Raw genomic sequence first — 26,529 nt, 5'->3', positions numbered from 1 at the left:
CAGCATAATATGCATAAAATGACAAATCTGTGAAAATTTGAGCGCATTTGGTCATTGAAGTTGCAAGATAATAATGAAAGAAAAAAAACACCCTTGTTCCACAAATTTGTTTGCTAAAGGCATGACATTTTTAAATACTTGAGTGCGAAATTACCTCTTTCTCAAAAACTACGTTACCTTAGATGGAGCCGACGACCAATTGAGTCAAAAATTTCAAAGATCATTCATCTGGCCTATAACCATTGAACAGTTTTAAGAAATGGGCTAATTGTTTATCAATTCGATCTTGTTCAGTAATTATTCATGCTAATCAACTCATGCAGCATCAGCGAACGTAACAGGTTTCATTGTTGTAACAACTTACTTATAATTTAATTTACAGGTTTGGTTCCAGAACAGACGAGCCAAATTCCGCAAGACTGAAAGAGCAAACACCGCAGCAGCAAACGCAACAACAAACAACAACAACAACACTACAACTAGCAACAGTAATAGCACCAGTAATGGTAGCACTAACAACAGCACGACCAATGACACAACGGGTAACACGCAGCAGGGCGGCCATGGTGCGGGGCAGACGGGTGGGCAAACCACAGCGCAGACACCCACAGCTAAGGCCGTGACAGGGGGAACGCCTTCGAAGAAGAGGAAAGGTGATGAGACGTCGCCGGTTATTACCACGAACGCTACCGTCTGCACGGCTGCTCCTACAGGTAGGATACTTACCACAATCTTAGGTCATGTTTCTTGTGTTTGTAGCAATGTAATAACAAATTCCCAGCATAAAAATGGGGACCAAACTATGAGTCCTTCCACCCTCTATTTGGCCAATAAGCTTGATTTTCAGAAATACAAACACATAGCACTTTATTCAAGCATAACATAATAGATAGATAAAAGGTTTTAGCACAATAGTCATCACAACATAAACAAATGAACTGCAACTATTATACATCATAAGTTAAAAGTACATCATTAAAAGGACAACAATATATAAAAATCACCGGCAAAAAAAGAAGAAACAAAAAGCAGAATGAACACACACCTTACCAAGGCAAATACACACACACCAGCACAATAATATACGAGTAAAATATATATATAATACGATACAAGATGGCGGCCCCATTATGTGCTGTGCCATTGCGTTACATTATCAACAAAAAAAGGTAAGACCAGTATTTGAAAAGTGGACATAGCAAGAATTGCGTAATGGAGAATTGAAAAGGGGTAACTAAGAACAACCAGCCAAACAATTGGAAGATTTGTAGTTTTGAAAGGTGAAGTGCAATACTTTTGTGTAAGCTTGGCACAAAAGCGTTCAACGTTCAACATACTGACAAATAAAACCGAGACATAATTGTGTAATGGTTTTGAAATTTTATAGCACACTTTATTCCGCGATTGGTTACTAAAAGCAAGCACTAAAATTTCTCACCAGCCTCGTCAATTATTACGGTTTGATGAGTTCGACATTAAAAATCACGGACAGACCATTTCGAAGTTGCAATCAAAGACTGTTTTTTATCACTTTCCCCACATACATTTATTATGGATGAAAATGGAGATATCAAAAGGCTTCATCATGGATAACAGAGCATAGCGTTCACGACTATGGCATGGCTTTGCAGTGCATTGTCTTACAGTGCAAATACACTGATTTTAATCCCTGCTATTTCGTTCTATGCCAACGGTCTTAAGTCTACAGACTCCTGGAAACTGCTTCTAAACATGATTCACCATTACAATCGCAATTACCAGGTTTCAGCCAAATTGATTACATACCAGATGTGTTCGCCAGATATGGATGGGGCATATAACTTAGCCATGATTTGATTTAGCGGTTGGGAACGAGGAAAAAAGCTAATAAAACAACCGTGGCCGGCCCTGAGGTAAAGCCTGTAAGTCATCGTCAAAAGGACGTGCACTCCTTTGGCAATCTCCATTAATATAAGTTAGAAGCTATTAAGACTTCGTGCAGTCTCGGGGAACTCCACGATAAGGGGATCGGTAGTAATTGCATAATAAGATTCAACGGGCTGAGACTGAATAATTAGAGCCGTGGATCGGAGCGAACGTACGGCGTGGGGTGACCCCGCTGAACGCGCTGCTCTAAAGCTAGCTGTACTTCGATCGTTGCTGGGTGGGCAACGAGGTTGGGGTTTCACTCAGTAGCATCTATGATAATAACTGGCATTTCACATCACATTAAAGCACTCTATATAAAATAATTAATGCTTAGTGTATTATAAAACTTCCTCTTTGCCGCAAAACAAATAAACAAATAAATAAATAGAAAGAAAATTTTAAAAAATAGAAAGTTTAAACATTTGACAAAAATCATGAACAATCCCAGGTTGTATCATAAACTTGGTTGTGATCCCTGGCTTCACGGCAGTTAGTGGTTGTATGGCTTCTGACTGGCACCCTAACAAAGATATTTGGGAAAATATGGAGACTGCCTACATAGATCTAGATAGCTCAGTTGAGCACCAGCCCATTAATCCGTAGGTTGAAGGTTCAAATCCCGCTTTTGTCATGTTTTCTTTGTTCAATCCAAAAATGAAAATAATAATAGATCTATAAATAAAGCATTCTTCAAATTAAACATCACCTTTGAATAGACCGATATCACAAAATCATCCTTGAACATGAAGACCGACCGAAACAAATAGTTTTGGTCCAAACTATATACACGTCAATAATTACTACAAATAATTATGTGTAGGGCCTATCTTGATAAACTATTCAAATTTATAATTTAGTTTGCGTCCAGCACCCCTATTTATACACGGTTAAATATACAACAGTATAGGATACCAGGATGCAACTGCACTCCGAATTTCTTATTTATTTATTTATCTTTTTTATTTAATTAATATCTTTCTTTTTTTGTTGTACCTCTCTTTTTTCTCGCACAGCTATATCTTTCTCGAGTTTTATCGAATTGGAAATGATTTAGCGCGCTTGCTCGGCTATTTTTATTTTATTCATACAATGATTTTTGCACCGCATCTTGACTGGGGAACATGGTTAAAACACCGACACTTCAAAAGCAAGAATTCATCGCAGTTGAGAACGACTCTCGGTGAATAAATGGTTGTGGAATTCAATTAAAGAACCCCCCATACGGACGCTCGAACCTTTTTCCCTTTTTTTCCGTGGAAAAAAAAGAAGAAAAGGAGGAAGATAATGCACTGCAGTTAATGAAAAGGAAGTGCTTTAACATTGCCCCATCTTTTTCTCCCATTATTTTTTTCCATTTGTAAGGTTTCATTGGAACTGGTTTTTTTTATTGTTTTTTTAAAAGTTTGTATGAAACACAAGTATTAACGGGGGTGTAGTTGTTCGGTGGAAACATTTTTTTTTAATGTTTTATATACGCCTTATCATGGTCATCAACACAGTGCACACCTTCTTGTTATTTATTCGGTTTAAAACAAAAGCACTACTATAGAATGGAGAAGAAAAACACTGAAATTATCTGTTTACAAGAAGATTATGTTACAATAAAAAAACATTAAAAGATAAAGCATAAAAAACACAAGTGTGAACTAACAGCAACAAAGATATAAATCAGGGAAGGTGTTTTAAAAGCCAAAAGAATTTGTACAAAGTCCAATGGAAGAAAGCAGTATTTGTTTTACTTTACTCGTACTAATATTATTATTATTTTGTTATTATCTATTTGGCAGTTCACATAAAAATACAAAGTTACAAATAATTTATACGAAAAGGATAAAACTTTTAAAAACAATAAATATATAAATATATACATCTGGAATGGAAAAACGGGCTTTTGATAAGAAACGGGCACGTCTCAAAACTTAATTCAGTGTTACGTTTATAATTATATTGCTTTTATGTGGAAATTGTGACACAATGACAAGTGTCTTGCCTGTCATAAAGGCCTTGGATTGTACAGGGTCACTCCATTTGTAAACAAAGGTTTGAACATAAGCTAACAAGAGTCGCCATTGTGTATATAAAAAAAATTAGACTTGAATGAGTCAGTTCATGTTGTATACCTATGCCACTTTAGACAACAATTGTAATTTGCAATTGTTACAACAAAACTAGACTTGAACAAGTCAGTTCATGTTGTATACTAATAACACTTTAGACAACAATCGCCATTTTGCAATTGTTATACATTAAACTAGACTTGAATGAGTCAGTTCATGTTTGTATATTGCCACTAAAGACAACAATCGTCATTTCGCAATTGTTACCAAAAAAGCTGACTTCAAAGAGTAAGTTCAGTTGTAGAGTAATGCCATTTTAGACAGCAATCGTCATTTTGCAATGTTACAAAAAACTAGACTTCACTAAGTCAGTTCTCTTTGTATACTATAAGAGTAATACCACTTTACATCCCCCTTTACTCGATCTAGCTCAAGTAAAACGTCACCACTAATGATTCATTCCCGCCAATTTATTGTGTGCTAGACTTCCTCGTTTGCGTGATTCTTCCCGAGTCTATTGCAATTCATTACATTACACGAGTTAATTTATTGCGGGGACGATCAGCAATCGTCGACGGTTGACTGTAAACCGGGGCTCCCGCACGCACCGTGCTGTGACCAGGCGTGCCGTGTACACCACGGTCGTGCTATTACCAACATCACTGCCCCTAACATACGTGGGAAAACACTTAGAAAATATTATTAACATGATCAGTTTTAGTCACCCCCCCCCCCTCTCCCCCACCCCATTATTTCATCATGAATTACCTCTACGTGTCTTCTTCGATAGAGTGACATAGTTCTAGTAAAGAAATGTTGGGGAAATGTTCCGTGAAACATGATTTAATTTCCCTGCCATTTTGAACAAAAAATTACGCTTCTGTTTTTGCCCATTCAACTTGCAAGGCACATTCTGAAAGTGACATAACATTGATACCTCACCATGCATTGGCTCAATCCAATAAACCTAAATATATTATCATTTGAACATAAACAAATTCTATTTCCCATTGTTCTAATTGTCAACAACGCCATTCATTCCCTATAATACAAACTATTAAAGTCATCTTTATATTAAATGGAAGAGAATTGTAATTCCATTTCCAATTTGATGATGGTTTTATTCTTCCACAAAATGACTTTGGGGATCTTTTTGTTATAATGTTCATTCCATCCCTCCGTGTACATATTTTATTTGATTACGTAGTTATTTTTGGTCAATCCTCGGTTTAGATAAGCCCGCAGTGCCTAGTAAACAACCCCCAAGCCCCCACCACCAAGAGACCCCAAAAGACGGTCAGCAGACTGACTTACACGGCCACTTGCCTAAAGCCCTACACCGACAGGCTTTTAGTATTAAGGTCCGATAAGCCTTGTTAGAAGCAATCCCCGCATACCCAATTCCCACCTCGCCTCTCCCTATAGCGTCACTCAGCTCATCCGCATTTCATTCGCATGACCCATTTCATTCAGATGGTTTTACTCCCGATCCTGGCCTTATATCTCAGTTTTTATATAAAATAACTTCCCCTTTTATGCAGCCATACTGTGATTTAATAAGCTGTGATAACTCCCCGCGTTATATGCACCACTTGAAGTGGAAGAACGTTTTCGTTCTCTTGTTTTCAGAGAGAAACAACAAAATGGTTTATCTTTTTCTTTTTTTCTTAAGTGTTGCCGACAGTAGAGGGCGGTGTTTGAATGGCACGCCTCACTTCAACACATTCCACCAGTGTGGTCAATAAGATTCACGAGACTTCATCTGAGAATCATAAATTTAATATAAAATCTCTCAACGAAAAAAGTCGTTCATGTATTGTAAAAAAGTGCATAGCATCATATAACTGTGTTGTCTGTATGCTAATTTCATGTATATACATCTGTTACGTAAGGGCTATTTTTCTCAAACCAATTTAACTTTAGTCATTCGCAGAACATGATGCCACAGTCTTCATCGTGAAGAGTGAAAATTAGAAAAGAAGTGTATACCAGGATAGTGTTGGGTGGCTGCACTACTACAAACTTTACATTATTTTTTGACTTACAATTGTTTTTTTCTCTGTTTCTGGTATACAGGTTTAACCAGCACCCCAAGCGGGGTTAGCACCACCACGCCCCTGACCACGCCCTGGACCGGAACTACATCCACCACCCAGGCCCTCCACGGTCCCTACTCAACTATATTCCCCACTCTGCCACACGTTGCCCATGCTCAGATAAAGTCATCTCACATGAAGAGTCCATCCCACGCGTCGCTATTCCCACTCAACTACTGACTGCTTGCAGCCAACATGGCCGGCAAAGAACAAGATGGCGGCGACCATGCCAATTTCATCCAGTAAACTTTAACTTCAATTTGTGAAGGCCATATTGGAGAGCGACCATCGGTTCCTTTGGCAGCATGAACAACGGTTGCCCAAATAAGAGTTGCAGACGTTACAATTTCAGTACTCCAAGGGCAGGCATTTTGTTAAGACCAAAAAATCGTTCGCCATTTTGTTTAGACCAACAAATCGTTCGCCATTTTGTGCAAAGTGGCCATTTTTGTAAATGACTATTGTATTTTTGTTGTGATAGCCATTTTATCGAGCAACCTCTACTTAGATCGACTCTTCATTGGCAAACCATGCTATGTTCCATTATGGTTCCTCGGTGGATGGATGGTGACGTAGCTGTGACGTTGGTCAGACTACAGTGACGTGTGCAAACTGGTTTCCTGACTTCAGACTGTTTGCAAAGTTCAGACCCAGGCGCCTCTCATTGAATGCTGTTCGACGCCCAAACTGTTGAAGATGAAGCAAAGACAATGGCACTGGGTCGCTGTATACACAAAGACGAGGGTGTCAAAATTAGACGTCGTGTTACCTACCTTTTAATTATAGTTTGTTAATAGAGAATACATAATCGCGCAATGTTAATTTTACTATTTGAGAAAACGATCCAGGTTGATATATTAATTTCTACTTCTTTATTTCTTAACAAAAAGAAACTTGCCAAAAAAGTACTTAAGTTGTTTGTGTTTTACACCGTGCTAAAAAAAGTGTGTTTATCTAGAGAGTGTTAGATTCTAAATGAATTGTATAGGTAGATATTTTATGATTTCATAGGATAAGGAGAACTACTAACTTCTTTTGCACCTAACCTGTATTTTCTCGGCCAGGTGTATACGAATGCACATTCACCAAAAATCATGTAAAATATTTCGAAAGCACAGGGACGTTTAATAATAATTGTATAATGTACCTATCCAAACGTGTAAAGAAAAATGTCAAGGTAAAACTGTTCACATTTTTGTTGGGTAAAAAGTTGTTTTCTATTTGACTATCGCCTATAACAAAACGATTTTGAGATGTTTGTTTATGTATTTTTGTCAAAAAAATACCTTTAAATCCAACATCGGTGACTAATATTTATTTCACAAAAAGGATTTTAAGCAAACATGTTTTAAGGGGGGGGGTTTCCTAACATGTCCATCTTTATGCCTATACCATAAAAATCACTTGCAAATCTCTGAATACTTGTGTTTACAATTTTGCTAATGTTTTGCACACCAATATGATGGATGATATGCAAATATTTGATGCATAAATTAGTGCATTGTGGCAGAATTTAAAAACAAGGTGAATTAATAGATCTTCTATTGTATGAGGCGAAACCGAGGTATAGACAGGCCAAATTTCACCTAGTGGTTATATTCTACAACAATGCACGGATAAAAAGCATTCAATATTTTGTTTTTTTAAACTCGCACAGATCCTTGTTTATTTGAAATGTGTTCGCGGTAAACACAAAATAGACACGAAAACATGTCGTTCGGACAAATAGGCGGGGACGTTTATTTTGGAAACGAGGTTGTAGAGCGTCCAATATTGAGAGCTTGTCCAAAATGAAATTTTGGAGTGTCGCGAAAGTAAATACATGGCAAAATCTTGGACGGCATGTGGTGTGTGTTTCCACCAATCGAAATTACATGGATCTGTGTGTGTGTTTAAACATTACCAATCGATTAAATATTATATAATATTGGAAATCAGTCCAACACATTTGACCAAGGACAAGCAACAAATTACATCGCTCTGTATGAATTTCATACTTACATAATTATCTCAATCGAAGACTTTGAAGAAATATTTTGGTTAGATTTATATCTTTTAAGTAGACTTGCTAATTTGTCATCATTGTTTTTCTCGTCAAGTAATTGTCGCCATTTGTTTAATTTTGATTCTTTTTTTATTAGAGTTCTGCGTGCAATGTTTAATCTCAGTTTATTTTATTGACAAACTTCTTGTTTTCATTTTGTGGAATTCCTTTTCACATTCCTTCCCCTTTCTTTCTTTCTTTCTTTCTTTCTCCTTCTATGATCGTATTTTGAGAACGAGGTTGATGATATTTTCTGGACAGATTTGCAGATAAACATCTTCACTATTATCAAACATTGTTTTTTATTACTTTATATTTTTTCCCTTCAAAATCGGCGTGCAATCTTAATTTAATTACAATATTTGACATTCCTCATTATCTGAAATCCTATATTTGAAAATAAGGATGGTATTCCGCTTTCATACCTTAAAGCGATTGTCTTGCATGATTTACGAGATGCTTAGAATGACACCTAATGAATCTTAATTGGACAGTTCATTCAACCCACGTTGAAACTACACCTTTAATCCGTAGGCGCAGAGCCCAAGGCGGGCATCTTTTTTGTCCCTCTTTTCTTTTTGCCTCTGATTAAAAAACAAGAGGCAACGACCGGCGCGACTTGTCTGCTTTTACCGCGTCACACGATTGTCTTGAATTGCTAGTTGCTCGATCGGTCATTATTCAAAACTTGGGAATATTTTCTCGGTCATTATCACACAGCACTGTCAGTGTTTATCCGTTTTCTCAGTGGAAGAAAAAATGAAGTACCTATTTCATTCGATCCAATCCGGTCTATTGGGAAATGATTACAGTAGTAACGTCCCTAATTAATAAATTACGGTCAGTCGAAGACGACTCTGAATATTTTTCCTGTGGTCGTTAACATTGAGACTGATGTCCTTTGTTGGCGAATGATGACGTTAATTCACTCATAATGTGGTTACTTTGAGAAATAATAACGGTCAGTAACGGTCAGTCACTGTTGAATCAGTTAAGATCCTTGATCATGAACGGTCAATGCTGACGGTCTTTATTGACAAAAATAATACCGGTTTTTCTTTTACAGAAGTAAACCAATTTGCTATGACAAGAGATGTTAACAGTTTAAAATGATGGATACCTCTTCAAGTTTTAGAACAGTGCATTCATTCCAACCTCTAGATTTCAGGACACATGTCATCAAACTAAGCTGAACTTCAATGCCAAAATGCTCACGTTCAATTCAGAAACGAACATACCGTGTATATAAAAAGAACTTATTTTATGTTTTGTTAATTATGCCAGACAAACAGTTCACAATTCAACTGTCAATATATTTTCAACAAACAAAAAATCGTCACTCACATGCGTATAACCCGATTGAGACTGTATTTTCTTATCTACAAACACACACAAATATTTATAGACGGGTGTTCTTTTTTATCAAAATGGAAAGGATAATATGGCCCAATTCCATGGAGCTGCTTAAGCACAACAAGTAGCTAAGCACAACAACATGCTTACCAGCAAAAGTACCGTTTTATATGTGTAATTTGTGACTGGTATCCTGCCAATTTCTACTTAGCAGAAGGGGGTTAAGCATTAATAAGCAGCTCTATGAAATTGGGCCCTGAAGTTTTAAGAAAAGGGGTGCGAGGCCTGAGTGATTTGAAACTGGAAGTCTTGCCCTTTCCAAGAAAGAAACTATCTCGTGATGAACTTGCCCGTTGGTAGTCAACTCAAGCCTGTTCCAGTTCGGCATAGTCGCGTTCTGCGTCTCAAATCCAATCCTTATCCCGTAAGACCTAAGGCCTGGACGTATCTCAACACGGCAACTTAATATTTCCACATTTTCAACAGTGAACTTTTTTATTCCCGTACCGTACGGCAGTGATATCATATTTTAGAGTCAATTTAGCTTAAAATAGACCCAGGGGACATTTGCTGTATCGTATAGTGATCGTTCTCCTATGATACTAGATCCGATGTACACAAGCTGTTTACCACTGATGGCTGTTTTTTTTTTACACATATCACTGATATGGGTGTTGCCTTTGCTGTTTTTTTTTCTTCAAACGGTTTATTTTGTTTTACCTTATCCAGATCTCTATCTGCTGAGATGCTTTTGGTATGACTGTTTCTAATCGGATACTAAGACTGCGGGCCCCTTCCACACGATAGCAATTTAGCAAGGGTCCCTTGTTAAATTATAGCATGGTTGTAAAATTTGTACAAAATGTAGGTTTACCTCGTGTGAAAGGACAACAATATTTTGTCTACTGTTCTCTTGCAAATTCTCTGGCAAAATTTTGTCAAATGTTGCTATATTTTACAACCATGCTAAAATTAAGCAAGGGACCGTAGTTAAATTGCTGTCGTGTGAATAGCACCTTTGTTACATTTGGTTTGTGTGTTCTCTGTGATGTCACTTTTGGAGATGCATTGTTGAAGGAATGATTGGGGAAATTCCGCTGGCAAACCCGTTTTGTTTTGGTCCAAGAGATGTCTTTCGGCCACACTGGAAAAAAAACATGTCATTCTAAAGGTTTGTATGATAGAACCTTGGTTTAGGCCTCTCGATAACAATGTAAGAAGGGGTATAGCATTTGATGTAATGAGCAAAGTGACCAGCGGCTATGTCTCCACGGCTGCCTGCTATCTTTGTAACACTACACGGCCAGGTATATTGCGCGCCATTATCGCCTGCACAACTAATACACCGAACCGATCCTGTCGTCTGCCAATCTTGCAGACGATATCGTAGTTTTTGGTCGCGCGATTTTCCCGCCAAAATGTATCTACCGGCGATTTGTTATTTTCTCACTGCTATAGAATCCCAAATTGCCGAGACACACTGGCAATTGATCCACTGACTTAAGGGGTAGTAAATTAAGGTAATGAAGTTTGGTGATGATGAGCCGCTAGATTGCCAGAGGGGGAACTGTGTACATTTATTTTATTTCATTTCCCGTGTTCATTTTTGTGCACCTTTTAGTAAACGCGTATTAAGATGGCTCCGGGATATGAAGTGCAATGTGTAACACGATGAAGTGATTTTGATAGTATTTATTTTAATTAAAACAAAACATCGCTGTTTTTACTTTGAAATGTAGGTCAGTGTTTCATTTTGCGGTTATTCCTTTTTCCTTAAAGAGTAAGCAAGTCTTTTTTGTGGTTTCAACAAATGGAAAATATTATTGATTGCTTTCTCCAAGGGGTGACATGTTCACGTTGTGGACCCCCCCCCCCTTCCTATTACAAAACTTAGCGAACATTTTATAGCAGTTTAAGTTAATTCGAGGCCAAAACCCGCACCTGTAAGGTTAAATAAACACAAGTAAAACAAACTTTTTTTTGCAAGAAGGCCTTCAAAATATTTAAAAGTCAATCTTGCCAGAGGTTTACTAGTGTTTCATTAATGACCGAAACCCATGTTCTTGCTGCATTTACTTGTTTGTATATAATTCGTAAAAGTGGAGGATTTAACACCGATACTTGTACTATAGAATGATGTATAATTATTAGACAGGTAAAAAATCGTGATATGAACTGGAAGATTGTTATGAATTTTTAAATTTAGAACACCTTATTTGAATGGTACAAATTTGGTTCGATTTGGAAGAGGACATGTGACATAATTCATTCTGTTTATCAATAAACAAAAAATGCATCATTGCACTTGTGGCACCATTATAAACTGTTTCTTTTCGTTGACTTTTTATTGTTTGTATTGTCTCCGTTTCCCGTCTTTTTTTCTTCTTCTTTTTGGAGGGGAAGTTCGATCTTTAATGATATTATTTTAGTCCAACCTAGCCTCACATAAAGCATAACAGATCTTTAATGTGCGACCATTTTTATTTCCTCCCTTCATGTCAATGTAATCAAATGGAGGCTGGAAGGAGAAATAGTCTGGTTCCTCTTTGTACAAAGAATGGTATTATTCATTGCTCGCATTGGACACAATGGACATGACCAAGATGGTTGCATATAATTGCCTGTGGTGGTATTTATTGAATGGCTTAAGGGGTGGTCAGCTCTATCAATCATAGGCCTACTACCTTCTTGTCCAACCAGTGTAAGAAAACCACTGGAATGGAGGGAACATGAGGGGAGTTTTGGAGGAAAGTTGTTAAAGACACAGTTTCTTCCACCCCTACCCTTAACCCCCCCCCCCCCCTTCGGCCCCACCCCGTGACTTTCTGTGGGCTACCTAATACCTTTTGGCCTGCTCGTTTATGGAATCAGCACGCAGACATGTAGCCTGCTTGGTGGCATTCCTCGTTTACATGTGTCGAGCTGCATTAAAAAGCACGGTGAACACATAATTCTAACATCAAATATTATTCTGTCATGGAACATTGACATGAAAATAAGACAACGGAACTTGGTTATTATAATGAAAAGTTCAAGTGAATAGTCCCTATTGTGTTGCTTTCTGAGTGGCCCTGTTCAGAAGCGCCCTCATCCGGTGAATAATAATTTCTTTCGTCACTCGTCCCTTATCAGAGACTTTCGAATTTCAGCCAAACTTTTATTTATTTTTGCGAAATAACATCTGCCCAGCAATATTATTATTTAAAAAGTAATTTTTGTACAAATATTTTAACAACTAGCATCATTTGCATTAATGTTGGCTTAAACTGCTTCCCCACTTAAATTATTTCATACAATTATCCCCGATGTAAATAAGAACATCAGACAACTTGAAAAAAATAATAAAAACAATTTTTGTTTTTATTATTATGTGTATGTGCTCATGAATGGAGCTTATGTAGGCTAAAACACTTTTAAAACAACCAAATGCAAGTCCAAACTTGACATGGTAACTTGACACGCCCCCTTTTTTGAGACAGCGCAACCATTAAGTTGAAACAGCGCCCTCCAATGTTCATGTTGTGAAGGCCATGTGCAAATTGGTTAACAGACTATTATGCCGTATGTTATAATGTAAATCTCGGTCTGGTACCTAGAAGTACGGGCTGGTGTAGCGGGCAGGATTTCCGTTTGGTGACTTCATTTCACGCACGGTACGGACAACTCGCACGTTCTCTACGTACAAGTCCGCTCGTCAAAACACTAATTTTTCCTTCTAAGTTCACCAACTGTGCAGCAAATTTGTCTTTGTTGTGTTTCTTGAGGCTTGCAGTTTGTTTTTCAGCTTGAGAAAAAGGTAAGAAGGACGTTTATGTTATCATTTAGAGAGGGAATAGTTTTGGTACTTGCATTTTTTCACAGTACAAATTGCACCTGGACCCTGGACCTGGTCACCTGACCTCAGGTAGGTGTGGGACGACCTGGAAGAAAAAAAGTCCCGTAGAGTTAAGGGTGTCATTTGTTATGCCCTTTAATTCAGGCACTCGACAATATAGGCCTAGGATAACTTCCTAACTTTCTGCATGGCGCCACCACTTTTTCACTCATCTTTACAAAAAGGTATGGGAAAAGTTTCCGCATGGCGCCACCACTTTTTCATTCGATATGAAATAATATAGTATCTAATTTACCTCAATGAGATATCCCTTTTTGTAAAAATGAGTGAAAAGGTGGTGGCGCCATACGGAAAGTTATCCATACTCCCATAGTATGTTAGTATTGTTAATGTATCTAATTTACTTCGAGAATGAGATATTCCTTGGAAAACTTTCCGTATCCTGCCACCACCTCCTATTTTTACAAAGAGGAATCACTAATAATTTTGGATAACTTTCCGTATGGCGCCACCACTTTTTCACTCATTTTTACAAAAAGGGATATCTCATTGAGGTAAATTAGATACTATATTATTTCATATCGAATGAAAAAGTGGTGTGCGCCATACGGAAACTTTTCCATAATTTTAGTAATAGAATAGATTCTATTTAGTTTCATAACGAATTAAAAAAGTGGCGGCAGGATATGGAAACTTTTCCCAAAATAAAAAACAAATCTTCTCTTTCTATTTTTACTTTAGTCGAAGGGCTTTTTCAAATTCAAACAGTTCAATCAAGGCTTGTTGTAAATAACATTGCCTGTAAATTAAATTTAGTCTTTAGGCATAATTATTAATAGGTCTACACAATGATTACAAGTTGGACTGGGAATATCAAGGTTAGTATAAAAACGGTTGTCTTAAGATGTGTAAAACCAGACCCCTGCCAACAATAACAAATATAGTTATACAATTGTAATAAAAAATCACACAGCGAATATCAATCTCCATGGGGGTTAGGCGACCCAAAAAATATGTACATTTATAGAATCCTGCATTTTTTTTAAGTGGAAGGATTTTTTTTTATATTAATGGCGCCCATCACATTTTTTATAGACAATTGGCTGGGCTTTTTTTCAATTTTTTTTCTGAGGTTATTAAATAAAATAAAATATTGTATAATATTTTTGCGTTTAAAAAAAAAGAAAAATGTTTTTTGCTTTTTTTGCCTAATCAAAAGGTGGACATGTCATCATTTCAATGTACCTCTGAAGAGCTGGAATCCTGGATCCCAGCTCCAGACTATTGACCCATTTCACCTGAAGTCATCATCAGAAAAATCTTGAATGCGCCATACTGGTGGGCAATTTCACTGTGCGTTTTCATATATAACTCTATGCATAGAGTATGCTGTGCGTTATGCAGTGAAGTACGCATTTTAGGTGTTAATACACGTAAACCTAACTTGCCCACCCACATGGTGAGCGTGGCACCAGGTGCCGCATGTGACGCGCGTGCAAGGGGCCAGTATTATAATGACTCTCACCACATGAGTGATGCTAGCTGAGAATTTGTCTCTGAGCAGTTTTGTAGCTAGACCAATTTTAGTGGTCGGCAAAATAAGTCAACCAAGGCGAGCAGATCAACAAAATTTTCTTGTTTAATTATAGGGCCATTCTTGCTGAAGTGGGCCAGATTTCCAAAACTATTTGTGTGATGGGGCCATGCAATAAAGTCAATGGTCTTTTGACTGTTCTTTCTCTGTGATGTTTGATACTCCTTTATCATTAGCTGTGTCCACTGTGCATTGATGTGAGTCACATCAATGCACAGTGGACCATTTGAAGTCTGTGCCTGGTGGCACAATGTACATGTATTTTGCTCAGAGTGCTGGGCAAAAATTGTGAGTCCTGGACTCCTGGGCACAGCCCACCATGGCTACAACATTTTATGTGAGAGCTCTACATATATACGATGTGACCTGGGCCCAATTTCATGGCTCTGCTTACCGTAAACACAGAATCGGCGCTTACGGAAGCAGGGAATTCTGTGCTTACGGCAAGCGTATTTCACGGGTTAGCAGCGAATTTGGGCTTCTGCGCTTGCGTACTCCACATTACTAGGCATTCTACGCTAACAAGGCCAGCGCAGAAATTCGGCGCTTGCACGTGAGCGGGGAATCACGACCGAAGAATTTGGCGGTAAGCAGAGCCATGAAATTGGCCCCTGTTTACATTCAAACCACCCTCTGTTGACAAAACACTGTATACGTCATGTTTCGCCAGGCTAAAAGACGCGTAGTCATGGTAAGATTGCATACACTTTCTAGCTGGCTGCCAAACAAAAACACGGTATGCGCGCGAATCATATTAGTATTTTTGAGTGACGTCATAGTTCACATCGTCTATAAAGCTGATACTGAACTCTTCTTTTGTTATTTTAACAGGAAATTTAAAATGAGGCTGGTAATTCTTGACGACTACAGTAAAGCCAGTGAGTGGGCTGCTAAGTATGTTCGCAATCGTATCTTGGAATTCAACCCAGATGCGGACAGATATTTCACCTTGGGGTTGCCAACTGGTAAGTGAATACCACCCTGCTTGTCTAAACTCTTACAATGACTGCTATTTTTAACGGTTTGAACCTAAAATTCCCAGATTTTTGAATTACACTTATTTTTAGAGTTGCAGTTTTTACAGTTACAGATTGTGTATGATATTATTAGCATTTGTGGAATACATTAAGATAGATTGAAAGAGTCACTAACAACATATTGATTACAGGCAGTGGACACTATTGTAACTACTCAAAATAATTATAAGCATAAAACCTCACTTGGTAACGAGTAATGGGGAGAGGTTGATGGTATAAAACATTGTGAGAAACAGCTCCCTCTGAAGTAACATAGTTTTTGAGAAAGAAGTAATTTTTCAGAAAAAAACATTTGAATTGATTTCGAAACCAAGCATCTGAAAGCACACAACTTCATGTGACAAGGGTGTTTTTTCTTCCATTATTATCTCGCAACTTCAATGACCAATTGAGTTCAACTTTTCACAGGTTTGTTATTTTACGCATAGGCCCTAATGTTTAAATGCACAAAGTGAGAAGACTGGTCTTTGACAATTACCAAAAGTATCCAGTGTCTGTAAGTCATGGCGGTGTTGGTTTGAGTCTCAGACATGACACTTGTGTCCTTGTGCAAAAGGCTATACTATAATTGCTTAGCTCTTCACTAGTGCTGGGCGAATAGTGAAATTTTGGTATTCGGTTACCGCTGGCCAACTATCCGAAATTAACCGGATATTCGAATAGGTTTTTTGGCCGTAGAGGGCGCTATTAAAAGTTTTAAAAAAAATAAAAAAAAGAGAGGGCGCTGTTTGATTGTAATGAGATCTTATGGGTGGATTGATATTAGTTTAAGACGGTGTCACTCGGTTCATTCATAAAAAATAACCGGATCTAATTTAAAGATGGCGATTTGCTAATTCTTTTGATCGTGATTGACTCTGCGTGAAGGAAAACTTTCGTAATCTTTGAACAATTACGTCAGAAATGTCATTGTTTGAACTCTTCACAGAGGTGAGCATATAGGTAAATAGTTAATTTATGCTGTTTTATGCTGTCTTAATAGAAGTTTCTTAAGGATTCAGACAAAACATTCCTATCGATTGTCGCCCGACGTCCGCGGATATTCGGATAATTAAAGAATATCCGGTTACTTGGTTGTAATTACAGGACTATCCGGTTTATAAATAGGTATTCGCGCCCATTGCGGATATCCGGTTAAGAAGAAAAAGGTATTCGCGGTTACGGATAGGAAAACCTATTCGCCATTAACCGGAAATTCAAATTATTCGCCCAGGCCTACTCTTCACCAGGGGTGGTAATAATGGGTGCCTGCCAGGGTCGATGCCGAAAAAACCCGACCACCACTAATTTTCAAATTTTGTGAATTAATTTTACCAAACTTAATTTTGCAAACATATTAATTATTTAATATAAAGGTAGGATTTTTTTAAATAGCATTTACCTGTAAGTTGAAGCATTGAGCTTGAAGCTTTGCTAGTGAACTGTTTTATCCCAGCTGCAATTTGTCACACTCCACACTGATTTGTGCCAAAAAAAACAAACTTGGTGATCACATGAGTATAATAAAACCCATGCAACACAAGGATGTTTAAGTCTGGCTCCTTGAGACTCCACATCCACAATACAGTCCGGGCACAGACACATACATTTTACTGCTATTGGTTCTACATAGTACTAGTATGGATCAGTAGTTTTTACAATGCTTGTTTGATGGGATGTGGCAGCAAACTGACGCTGAGAGAATTTTGTCTGCATATTGTGCAAGCAATGATCACAGCTTGAAATAAAAAATTACAGCACACAATCGCAACTGAGGCTAAGATCTATCGACACTTGTGGTAAAGGCATAAAGCATAGGGGGAAGTGAGTATTATTTGAATGAAAGTTTAAAAAAGTGATTTTTACCTAAATTGTTTGAAAACTTTACTGACCTGGGCCCAATTTCATTGAGCTGCTAACCACAAAAATTTGCTAAGCATGACTTTTTTTCTTTGAAAAAAGCAGGATTACCAACCAAATTTTCAAGTGGTTTTCAGGATAAGCAAACAACAGCTGAATACCAGTACAAGCAATAATACAACGGGAAATTTGGTTGGTAACCCTGTTTTTATCAAGGATGAAATTTCATGCTAAGCAAATTTTAGTGCTTAGCAGCTCTATAAAATTGGGCCGTGATGGTAGGTGTGTCTGAATGGAATTTACTGGAAGGGATGTTCATCACAAAGTACACTTCCTGTCTGTAGTATTTTTTTTCCAAATTTCCAAAAGTTTGATATTTTGCATCAAATGACTACCACAGCCCTGGAAATTCATCTTTTAAGAGGGCAAGGCCATTTTCAAGCCTGATCTTTCTGGGAGGCAACAAAGGCGATTGCCTCCATGCCTCTGGTGCCCTTGGTGTCCTTGAAATGCTCTTATAGAAATGTACAATATATCGTTACAGGGTGCCCTTTACCAAGGAGAAAATGCCTTGGTGCCCTTGCCCTTACAAAAACAAAGCATATGTACATTTTGCAAAGGGCTCTTCCATTGGAAAATCTTTTAGTCTTTAGGAAACTTTTGAATTGGGCACCAAGGCCAAGACCAGGGGCAACAGAGGCCATTTCCAGGCCTTTTATCATTGTCAATTCCAATGTCTACTTGTTTACCCATAAAATGGCAGACAAGATCCTTTGTGCAAGTGCACTGCACATTGTGAAATGGGTCAATTCAAAGCCATGTTAAATGATAAGACTATACAACACCCTTGTGCGTGTCACATGGTGCTTTAGTGCAATCTATTTATTCATTCAGTAGTATTTATTTCAAAGCTGTCACAATACAATACACAACAAAGCACATCTACTGCCAACCATGTTACAAACACCTTCTCTTAATGATTGATAAGCAATTTGGTTTCCTTAATTTCAGTCATACAACACACGACACGTTTGGTCTGTTTACAAGTGTTTTTTGCCCCCTTGTAAAAATTTGTCTGCCTATTTATTTGACCTAGTTTAACCAAATTAATGCTTTAAACGTTGCTGCGTATTACAAAAGACACACTGGGCTGACTTTTAGGGCTCCATTAGGCAATTTATTCTAGATTTACAGCATTCATTATTTTTCATCTATATCCTTGGTTTATTTTGGTGAATCAATTAAGTGTAGAGGTCCGATGGTTTGGTCAAAATTACGGTATACATTATGGCTACCCCTTGTTTTGTATGAAACTAGATTTGGAAGTAATGCTTGTTAATGTTAGTAGAATAAAAAGTTGCTTGAAAATTACAGTGACGACAACCTGGAAATAGTTAAGCTGTTTGCAAGTCCAAAAATGATTGGCTGGTTCATTTTTCTTTTGGTAAATTATCTAGCAAATCCTTAAATAACTCCCTTGACTGGCATTTCCTAGGCGTTTCTGTTACAATATTATAAGTTATCACACAAGCGCAAGTGAAATACGGAAAAATATGCGCTTCTGCGTCCCTGGATATATGGGACGCAGACGAGCTATATTTTCCGTATTTCCACGAGCGCGCATGTGATAGCGTATTTATCTTCAAGCAAACTTGGCGCGTAACATAGAACACACAAGACGCATGTAGTGATATTAGCCGTGCAATATAGGTTTTTATCACCACTCTATTCTGCAAATCTGATTGGAGGTTTAGCGCGTACTTGAAGATAACGTTTCATATAGAAGTTTAAGTGCACCAGAGGAAAGTTCTGGTGTTTCTGATCAGCAGGGTGACTTTGAGTCCCTTTGATCATCTTTGCTTCGAGTTGTTGATGTGATGTAAAGTCGTAGTTCCTGGGTGTTGTGTAATTCCTGTGAAAAAAAAAACCCAGTTAAACTTAAAAAAAAAAAAAAAATTACAATTCTGTAACAATTTTACACTGCCACAATCGATAAACAGGTCCTTAGGCGAGGAACTGTTATTGCTTCGCCCTTCTGATGGGACGTAAAGCCAGAGGTCCTGTTTGATGTGTAATGCACATACATGTAAGATAAAAGGGTTTGCCTGGGTGTTTCTAGCCTTTAGTCAAGGCGCACGCGGCACATCGGATGGCACGCACAGCCTCAAAAATGTAACGCACGAAAAAAGACCATCACCGCGAGCGACGAAGCGCTTTTACCAACTCGTTTTGGGGGCCTTATGTTTTTCTTTACATTTGCCAACGATTTTGGTGGGAGAAAATGTAACGAATTTGCATCGAACGTTCTTGTGACGTCATGCAAGTAATTGTGGCTTCTTATTGGCCAGCAACTCACCACGCTAATGAATTATGCATTACATTTTCTCCCGACAAAATCGTTGGCAAATGTAAAGAAAAACATAAGGCCCCAAAACGAGTTAGTAAAGGCGCTTCGCCGCTCTCGGTGATAGTCTTTTTTCGTGCGTTACATTTTGGGGGTTGTGTGTGCCATCCGGTGTGCCGCGTGCGCCTTGACTAAAGGCTAGGGTGTTTCTGGCAGTGGCTGCTGAATGCACCATAGCACCTTGTAAACTCTTGCTACAATGAATTGGTCTTATAGTTCATTAAAAAACTTCACAACATGTTTTAAAGGGAAGGTACACGTTTGGTAATTACTCATAACAATTATTAACTTAAAAATTGACTTGGTAATGAGCATTGGAGAGCTGTTGATAGTATAAAACATTGTGGGAAACGACTCCATCTGAAGTAACGTAGTTTTTGAGAAAGAGGTAATTTCTCACTAAAATAATAAAAGACTTCTAGCTAGAAGTCTTTTATTCTTATCTGAAAGCACACAAATTTGTCCAACAAGGTTTTTTTTTGTGTCATCATTTTCTCGCAACTTCGATGACCAATTGAGCCCAAATTTTCACAGGCTTGTTATTTTATGGTTATGATGGGATACACCAAGTGATAAGAATTGTCTTTGACAATTACCAATCGTGTACCTTCCCTTTAAATAGTGTTTCTCTTTTTCAAGCACCTTTAGCACCTAATTGGTGGATACATGCGTTGTATAACATTCTAATCATTACTATTATTATGAATTCTTTTATCTCAGGGAGCACTCCAATCGGCATGTACAAGAAACTCATTGAGTTTCACAAAGCTGGAGATCTTTCCTTCAAATATGTCAAGACATTCAATATGGATGAGTACGTAGGTATGTAATATTCATTTGGTGTTAAAAACAATCACAAACAGGTTTGTCTGGTTTACTCTGGCTGAAACAAAAAGCTTCGGCCAGACAAAGTCTATAATACAGGGATGAGATTGTTCACACTTTTGGCTGAATTCAGACTTTTTATGTCGGCCTGGTGAAGAAAATCAGGCAATATTTCCACAAATAAAGAAATCCTGCTCATTGGTCTACTTCTCTAGTGCTTTGGATACTGTTTCCAAAAGCTCCTTGGAATCTATAACCCAATGGGTTACCAAACGGTAGAAATGGCATCATTTCAACATGAGTAAAACAATGTCATGAAAATAATTTTCGTCTCGGTGATTATTAGACGAAAATTATTTTAGCATGTAAAAACGTATTTTCATGACATTGTTTTACTCATATCTCAAAAACTGTAGCACCACCTCAGCAACTAATATTTTAAGGTCTGATTTCTACTATCATTATCTTCAAGTGTAAGTTTAATGGAATTCTGTGTACATTGTGTTTTGTGTTATAAAAAGTACCCAAATCCTTTAAATACAAATTTGTATTTAAAAACATGTATTTACTCTTATTATTTATGAAAGGATTGGCGAGGGACCACCCGGAGAGCTATCATTCCTTTATGTGGAATCAGTTTTTCAAGCATATCGACATCTTGCCAGAAAATGCACATCTTCTGAATGGTAACACGGAGAACCTTCAGGAAGAGTGCGAGAACTATGAGAAGGAAATCACCAAAGCCGGAGGAATAGAACTTTTTATAGGAGGTAAGATCATTCAAAAGAGAAACAAAACTTTTAGTACAACTTTGTATTGAGTTTAGCCAGGTTCATACTCCCTGCGAATGCAAATGAGATACAAATGTTTGCGTCACTAAATAATTTGCATCTGTTGCGAAACATTTGGTGCAAAAACAGCCCTGTATTGTAAACATTTTTATTGCATTGGCATTTGCAGGAAGTATGAACCGGGCTTCAGGATGTGTTGTTTTTCAAATATTGTGTCGACATGATTTGTTGGAATTAATGTTTTGTTGTGCATTTGACAATATTGAAATGAGTATTGACGATTGTGATGTGATTTCATTTGAATTGGATTGCATTGTGTCTATTGAATTTGATGTGCATTGATATGAACTGAATTGCCTTTAATTTGATGGTATTGAATATGACTGATGTTGAATGGTTTTATTGAATTTTATGTCGAATTGAAATGAATCTGATTGATACTAATTGATTTGATTTGATTCGATTTGAATTGAATTGAGTTGATTGATATGAAGTGATATTGATTGATTTTAATTGCATCGAATTTACATATATTTTATGTGCATTGATTTGAAATTAATTTTATTTGCAATGAATCTAATTGATATTATGTGATTTGATTTGATTTGAACTGAATTGAATCTTATTTTCTATTTGATATGAATTGATATTGATTGATTTGTATTGAATATACATATAATTGATGTGCATTGAATCTAATTGATATTGATTTGATTGAATCGAACTGCATTGAATCTTAATGACGCTATTTGATTTTGAATTGCATTGAAGGTTATTTATTTGCATTGATTTGATTTGAATTGCATTGCATTGAATCCTATTGATCTGTATTGCTATGATTTCATTGATTTTGATTTGACATGAATTGTATTGACCAAATTGATTTTGATTTGGAATGAATTGCATTGATCTAGTTGATTTTGATTGATGTGAAATGAATTGCTTGGACCAAATTTGTTTTGATTTGAAATGAATTGCATTGATCTAACTGATTTTGATTTGGAATGAGTTGCATTGGTCTAACTGATTTTGATTCGAAATGAATTGCATAGATCTAAGTGATTTTGATTTGGAATGAATTGCATTGAATCAAAATGCTTTTGATTTGAAATGAATTGCATTGATCTAACTGATTTTGGTTTGATAAGAACTGCATTGAATCAAAATGCGTTTGATTTAAAACTGATTGATTGATATGAATTGTGAATTCAATTGCATTGAAGCTGATTGATATCGTTTAATTTGATTTTAAATGAATTGAATTGCATTGAATACAATTGATTTTAACTGATTTAACTTAGATTGTACTCTGTTAAACTAAATATTTAGTTGTAGGCCTAGTGAACTGAATTTAAATAACTTTAATTATTCTTTTAATCAAGTGAATTTTATTTGCATCAGAATTCATTTAGATATTGGATTGAATACGTTTATATATATCCATCATCAATTTCTTTGTGCTTCTTATCACCTTTGTCTATTTCTTCTTAGCAGGAATTTCATATCCGGTATTTCTTACGCCATTAAAAGGCATTGCTGTCAATAATTTTGCTAGCCTAGTTAGATTTCAGTGTAAATAATGTAGGTCTAAAATTGTAACTAAGTAGTAATCCAAGAAAACCTTGCACACAATACTGAGAGGACGAATCAGGAGCATTTTGGTACATGTATTACCAAAATGCTTCTCAACTACAAGGAAGTCAAATGTTAACGATTTTGTTAATAACTAGCAGTTTTGTTTATTTTGTCCATACTTTCCATGAGCAGGCATAGGTCCAGATGGTCATATAGCTTTCAACGAGCCAGGTTCTAGTCTGGTATCCAGGACACGAGTCAAGACCTTAGCCCATGATACAATCATCGCTAATGCAAGATTCTTCGATGGGGACATTACGAAGGTACCGACCAGTGCACTAACAGTGGGTGTTGGTACTGTCATGGACGCCAGAGAGGTGAGTGGTCTTTTCTGGGTTTTTTTTTGTACAAAGTTGATCTGGAATCTTAATAGGCTTGGAATTACACGCAGGCATGGCCTCTGTTACTCTGTGCTTGGCCTCCTTTACCCTGGCCTTGTCCCTTGTCCTCCATTGCCCTTGTCTTGACATCTAAACTGGTCTTGGCTCATTTACCTTTTTCTTTGCCCTGTTCTTGGCTCTTTTTTTCCTGGCCTTGACATGTGTTACCCTGCTCTTTACCTTTGTTGCCCTCATCTTGGCCTCTGTCAGCCGAATCATGGCCTCTTTTGCCCTGGTATATTGGCCTCGGATACCCTTGTCTTGACCTCATTTACCCTAGTCTTGGCCTCCATACACATTGTAATAGCCTTGATGCTCCTTCAAGAGTTGCTCTTCCAAAAGAAAAATGGCCCTGCCCTTTCAAAGATGAAAATCCAGGCCTGCAATAAATTGTTAATTTGTGGCCCGCTACATTGTAATGAGGAATATCGAGTAAAGTCTCATTTTGTGTAATTTGACACCCAACACGAATCATAATTTTTTTTTATTGAAAACTTTAATTTTTTTTTATTTATGTACTTTTAGGTTGCCTAATCTTAATTAGCCATACTATGGTCTTACCTTTTCGTCAAAATATTAATAAAGATGTAAAAACAGATGATTTCTGAGCCATGTTCTTGTCCTAATTATCAAAAACAAAGTTGTAAATAACTCCCAAGAGACAAACATTCACCCCTTTTGAAGCCGCGATTTCTGCACTATGCACAAACACAACAGCGCCACCAATGTAAACTGTTGTGAAGCCAATGACCTCAACTGTTTACACACATGTAAATACACACCATCAGTACGTTAGATGACTGCGTTGCATATTACAGGAGTCACAAGGAAACCCTCTTTCATCAGTTTAACCCCTCTCCTTAAAAATTTGCGTCGCGAGATTAGTATGGCTTACAGACCGAGGTGTCTGTTTATCCATGCAGGGGAGAGGCCATCACCCGACCCAGTGCTGTTGCGTGGCGCGTGAGCGCAAGCCTGGTTCTGCTGTGCGCGCAACATACAGGCAGGATACAAGTACATTGCGGGTTTTGTCCACGGGACGTGTAAGAGAGCCAAGCTACATTTGACATCGTTGCCGCTCGCTATCTGTTGCCGCAAACTTTATCCAGGAGAATGTTTATCAAAGTTTGAGAAAAAAAGTGTCTGATCTTCATCAATATTTCGTGGTTTGTCATAATTGAATTATTTCAAACCCAAACAATTCTGAAAGTTAAAGGAATAATCTTGCAGTTAAACTTTGTGTTGGGTGAGAAATATCGCTAAAATCATGAGAAACATGCACGAGAAAATTGCAAATGAAGTCTGTTCCCTAGTCTTCAAGCAGAGTATCAACAATCGCTATGCACGAGATGCGGGTGATGTTTGCTGTATAGCTCCAGGGGGTTTCAAGGTGCGTTGCACCCTGCTGTCTCAGACTATGACGCAACAAAACTTGCATTTCAAGTTGGAAATAACAATGAAAGATTTCAGGTAAAAATTGTCAAATTGAATGTTGAAGTTTTCTACACATTATGACTTAACTTTTCATGAGTTGTTTGTAAATTTTGGTCCTTATGTTTGTCTGACTGAAAAAAAAATTGATGTTTTCATTTTGTAAAAAATATTGTTTTAATGACTGTGTGAGGCGTCATGTTTAAAATAAAAAAAAATAACTCTGGCAATTATGTTTGCCAAAACGGGTTGTAAAATTTAGCGTCAATGTCATAGAAAATTCCACATTATTTCGAACAGGAAGGTCATTATGATCATGATGCTTATTTATTTGAAATGTTGATATTTGCTTGTTGGGATTATATGATAAAACTCAAAAATGAAATTTACTTGATATTCCTCAATTTGATAGAGCGGGTTACATTTGTGTTGAGATGGCAATCTCATTACTTCTATGTGAACAATACTCGCAGCAATGAGTTCTTATGATAAATATGACTTTCTAATGATTTAAAGACAGTGGACACTATTGGTAATTGTCAAAGACCAGTATTCTCACTTGGTATATCTCAACATATGCACAAAATAACAAACCTGTGAATTTTTTTACTCCATTGGTCCTCGAAGTTGCGAGATAATAATGAAAGAAAAAAACACCCTTGTCACACGGAAGTTGTGTGCTTTCAGATGCTTGATTTCGGGACCTCAAAATCTAATTCTGAGGTCTCAAAATCAAATTCGTGGAAAATTATTTCTTTCTCAAAAACTACATTACTTCAGAGGGAGCCGATTCTCACAATGTTTTATACTATCAACAGCTCTCCATTGCTCGTTACCGAGTAAGTTTTTATGCTAACAACTATTTTGAGTAGTTACCAATAGTGTTCACTGCCTTTAAAAATGGATTTGCTTTCAATATCTTGCAAATAGTATACCATGTTAGAATTGTTTTCATACAAAAAAAAAGTTGGAATGATCAAGTTTTTGTTTTTCTCTCTCGTCACCTAAGGTCATGATCATCATCACTGGTGCCCACAAATCGTTCGCTCTATACAAAGCAGTAGAGGAAGGCGTTAGCCACATGTGGACGGTGTCCGCTTTCCAGCAGCACTCTAGAACCATCATAGTATGTGACGAAGACGCCACTCTGGAGTTAAGGGTCAAGACGGTGAAATACTTCAAAGGTCTGATGCATGTCCATGACAAGCTGATTGAGACCAGTGATAAACAAGCGTTGAAAAGACAAAAAACTAAGTGATTGTTTGTTTGTTTGTTTGTTTGTTTTAGATGATCTTCCCAT

The 26,529-nt window shown here is 37.3% G+C and overlaps 2 protein-coding genes across 2 annotated transcripts in view; both read left to right on the top strand.

The window, feature by feature from the left end:
- Nucleotides 1-10,605, top strand: part of LOC117293557 (paired mesoderm homeobox protein 2B-like) — a 44,152-nt gene extending 33,547 nt beyond the window's left edge. Inside the window, exons 4-5 of the mRNA XM_033775916.1 lie at nucleotides 383-713; nucleotides 6,042-10,605. Coding sequence (XP_033631807.1) covers nucleotides 383-713; nucleotides 6,042-6,241 — 531 coding nt within the window. The 3' untranslated portion in view covers nucleotides 6,242-10,605. The remainder of the gene's footprint in view (nucleotides 1-382; nucleotides 714-6,041) is intronic.
- A 2,516-nt stretch (nucleotides 10,606-13,121) lies between these two features.
- LOC117293704 (glucosamine-6-phosphate isomerase 2-like) lies at nucleotides 13,122-26,529 on the top strand. Its single transcript, XM_033776117.1, has 6 exons — nucleotides 13,122-13,254; nucleotides 15,719-15,852; nucleotides 20,888-20,989; nucleotides 21,580-21,762; nucleotides 23,551-23,735; nucleotides 26,239-26,529. Exons 2-6 carry the CDS (start codon nucleotides 15,729-15,731, stop codon nucleotides 26,485-26,487), a joined length of 843 nt encoding a protein of 280 aa, XP_033632008.1. The 5' UTR covers nucleotides 13,122-13,254; nucleotides 15,719-15,728; the 3' UTR covers nucleotides 26,488-26,529.

Source organism: Asterias rubens, chromosome 8, assembly GCF_902459465.1.
Source record: "Asterias rubens chromosome 8, eAstRub1.3, whole genome shotgun sequence".
Taxonomy (NCBI): domain Eukaryota; kingdom Metazoa; phylum Echinodermata; class Asteroidea; order Forcipulatida; family Asteriidae; genus Asterias; species Asterias rubens.
The sequence above is the reverse complement of the archived record's forward strand: the minus strand, read 5'-3'. Positions and strand labels throughout refer to the sequence as shown.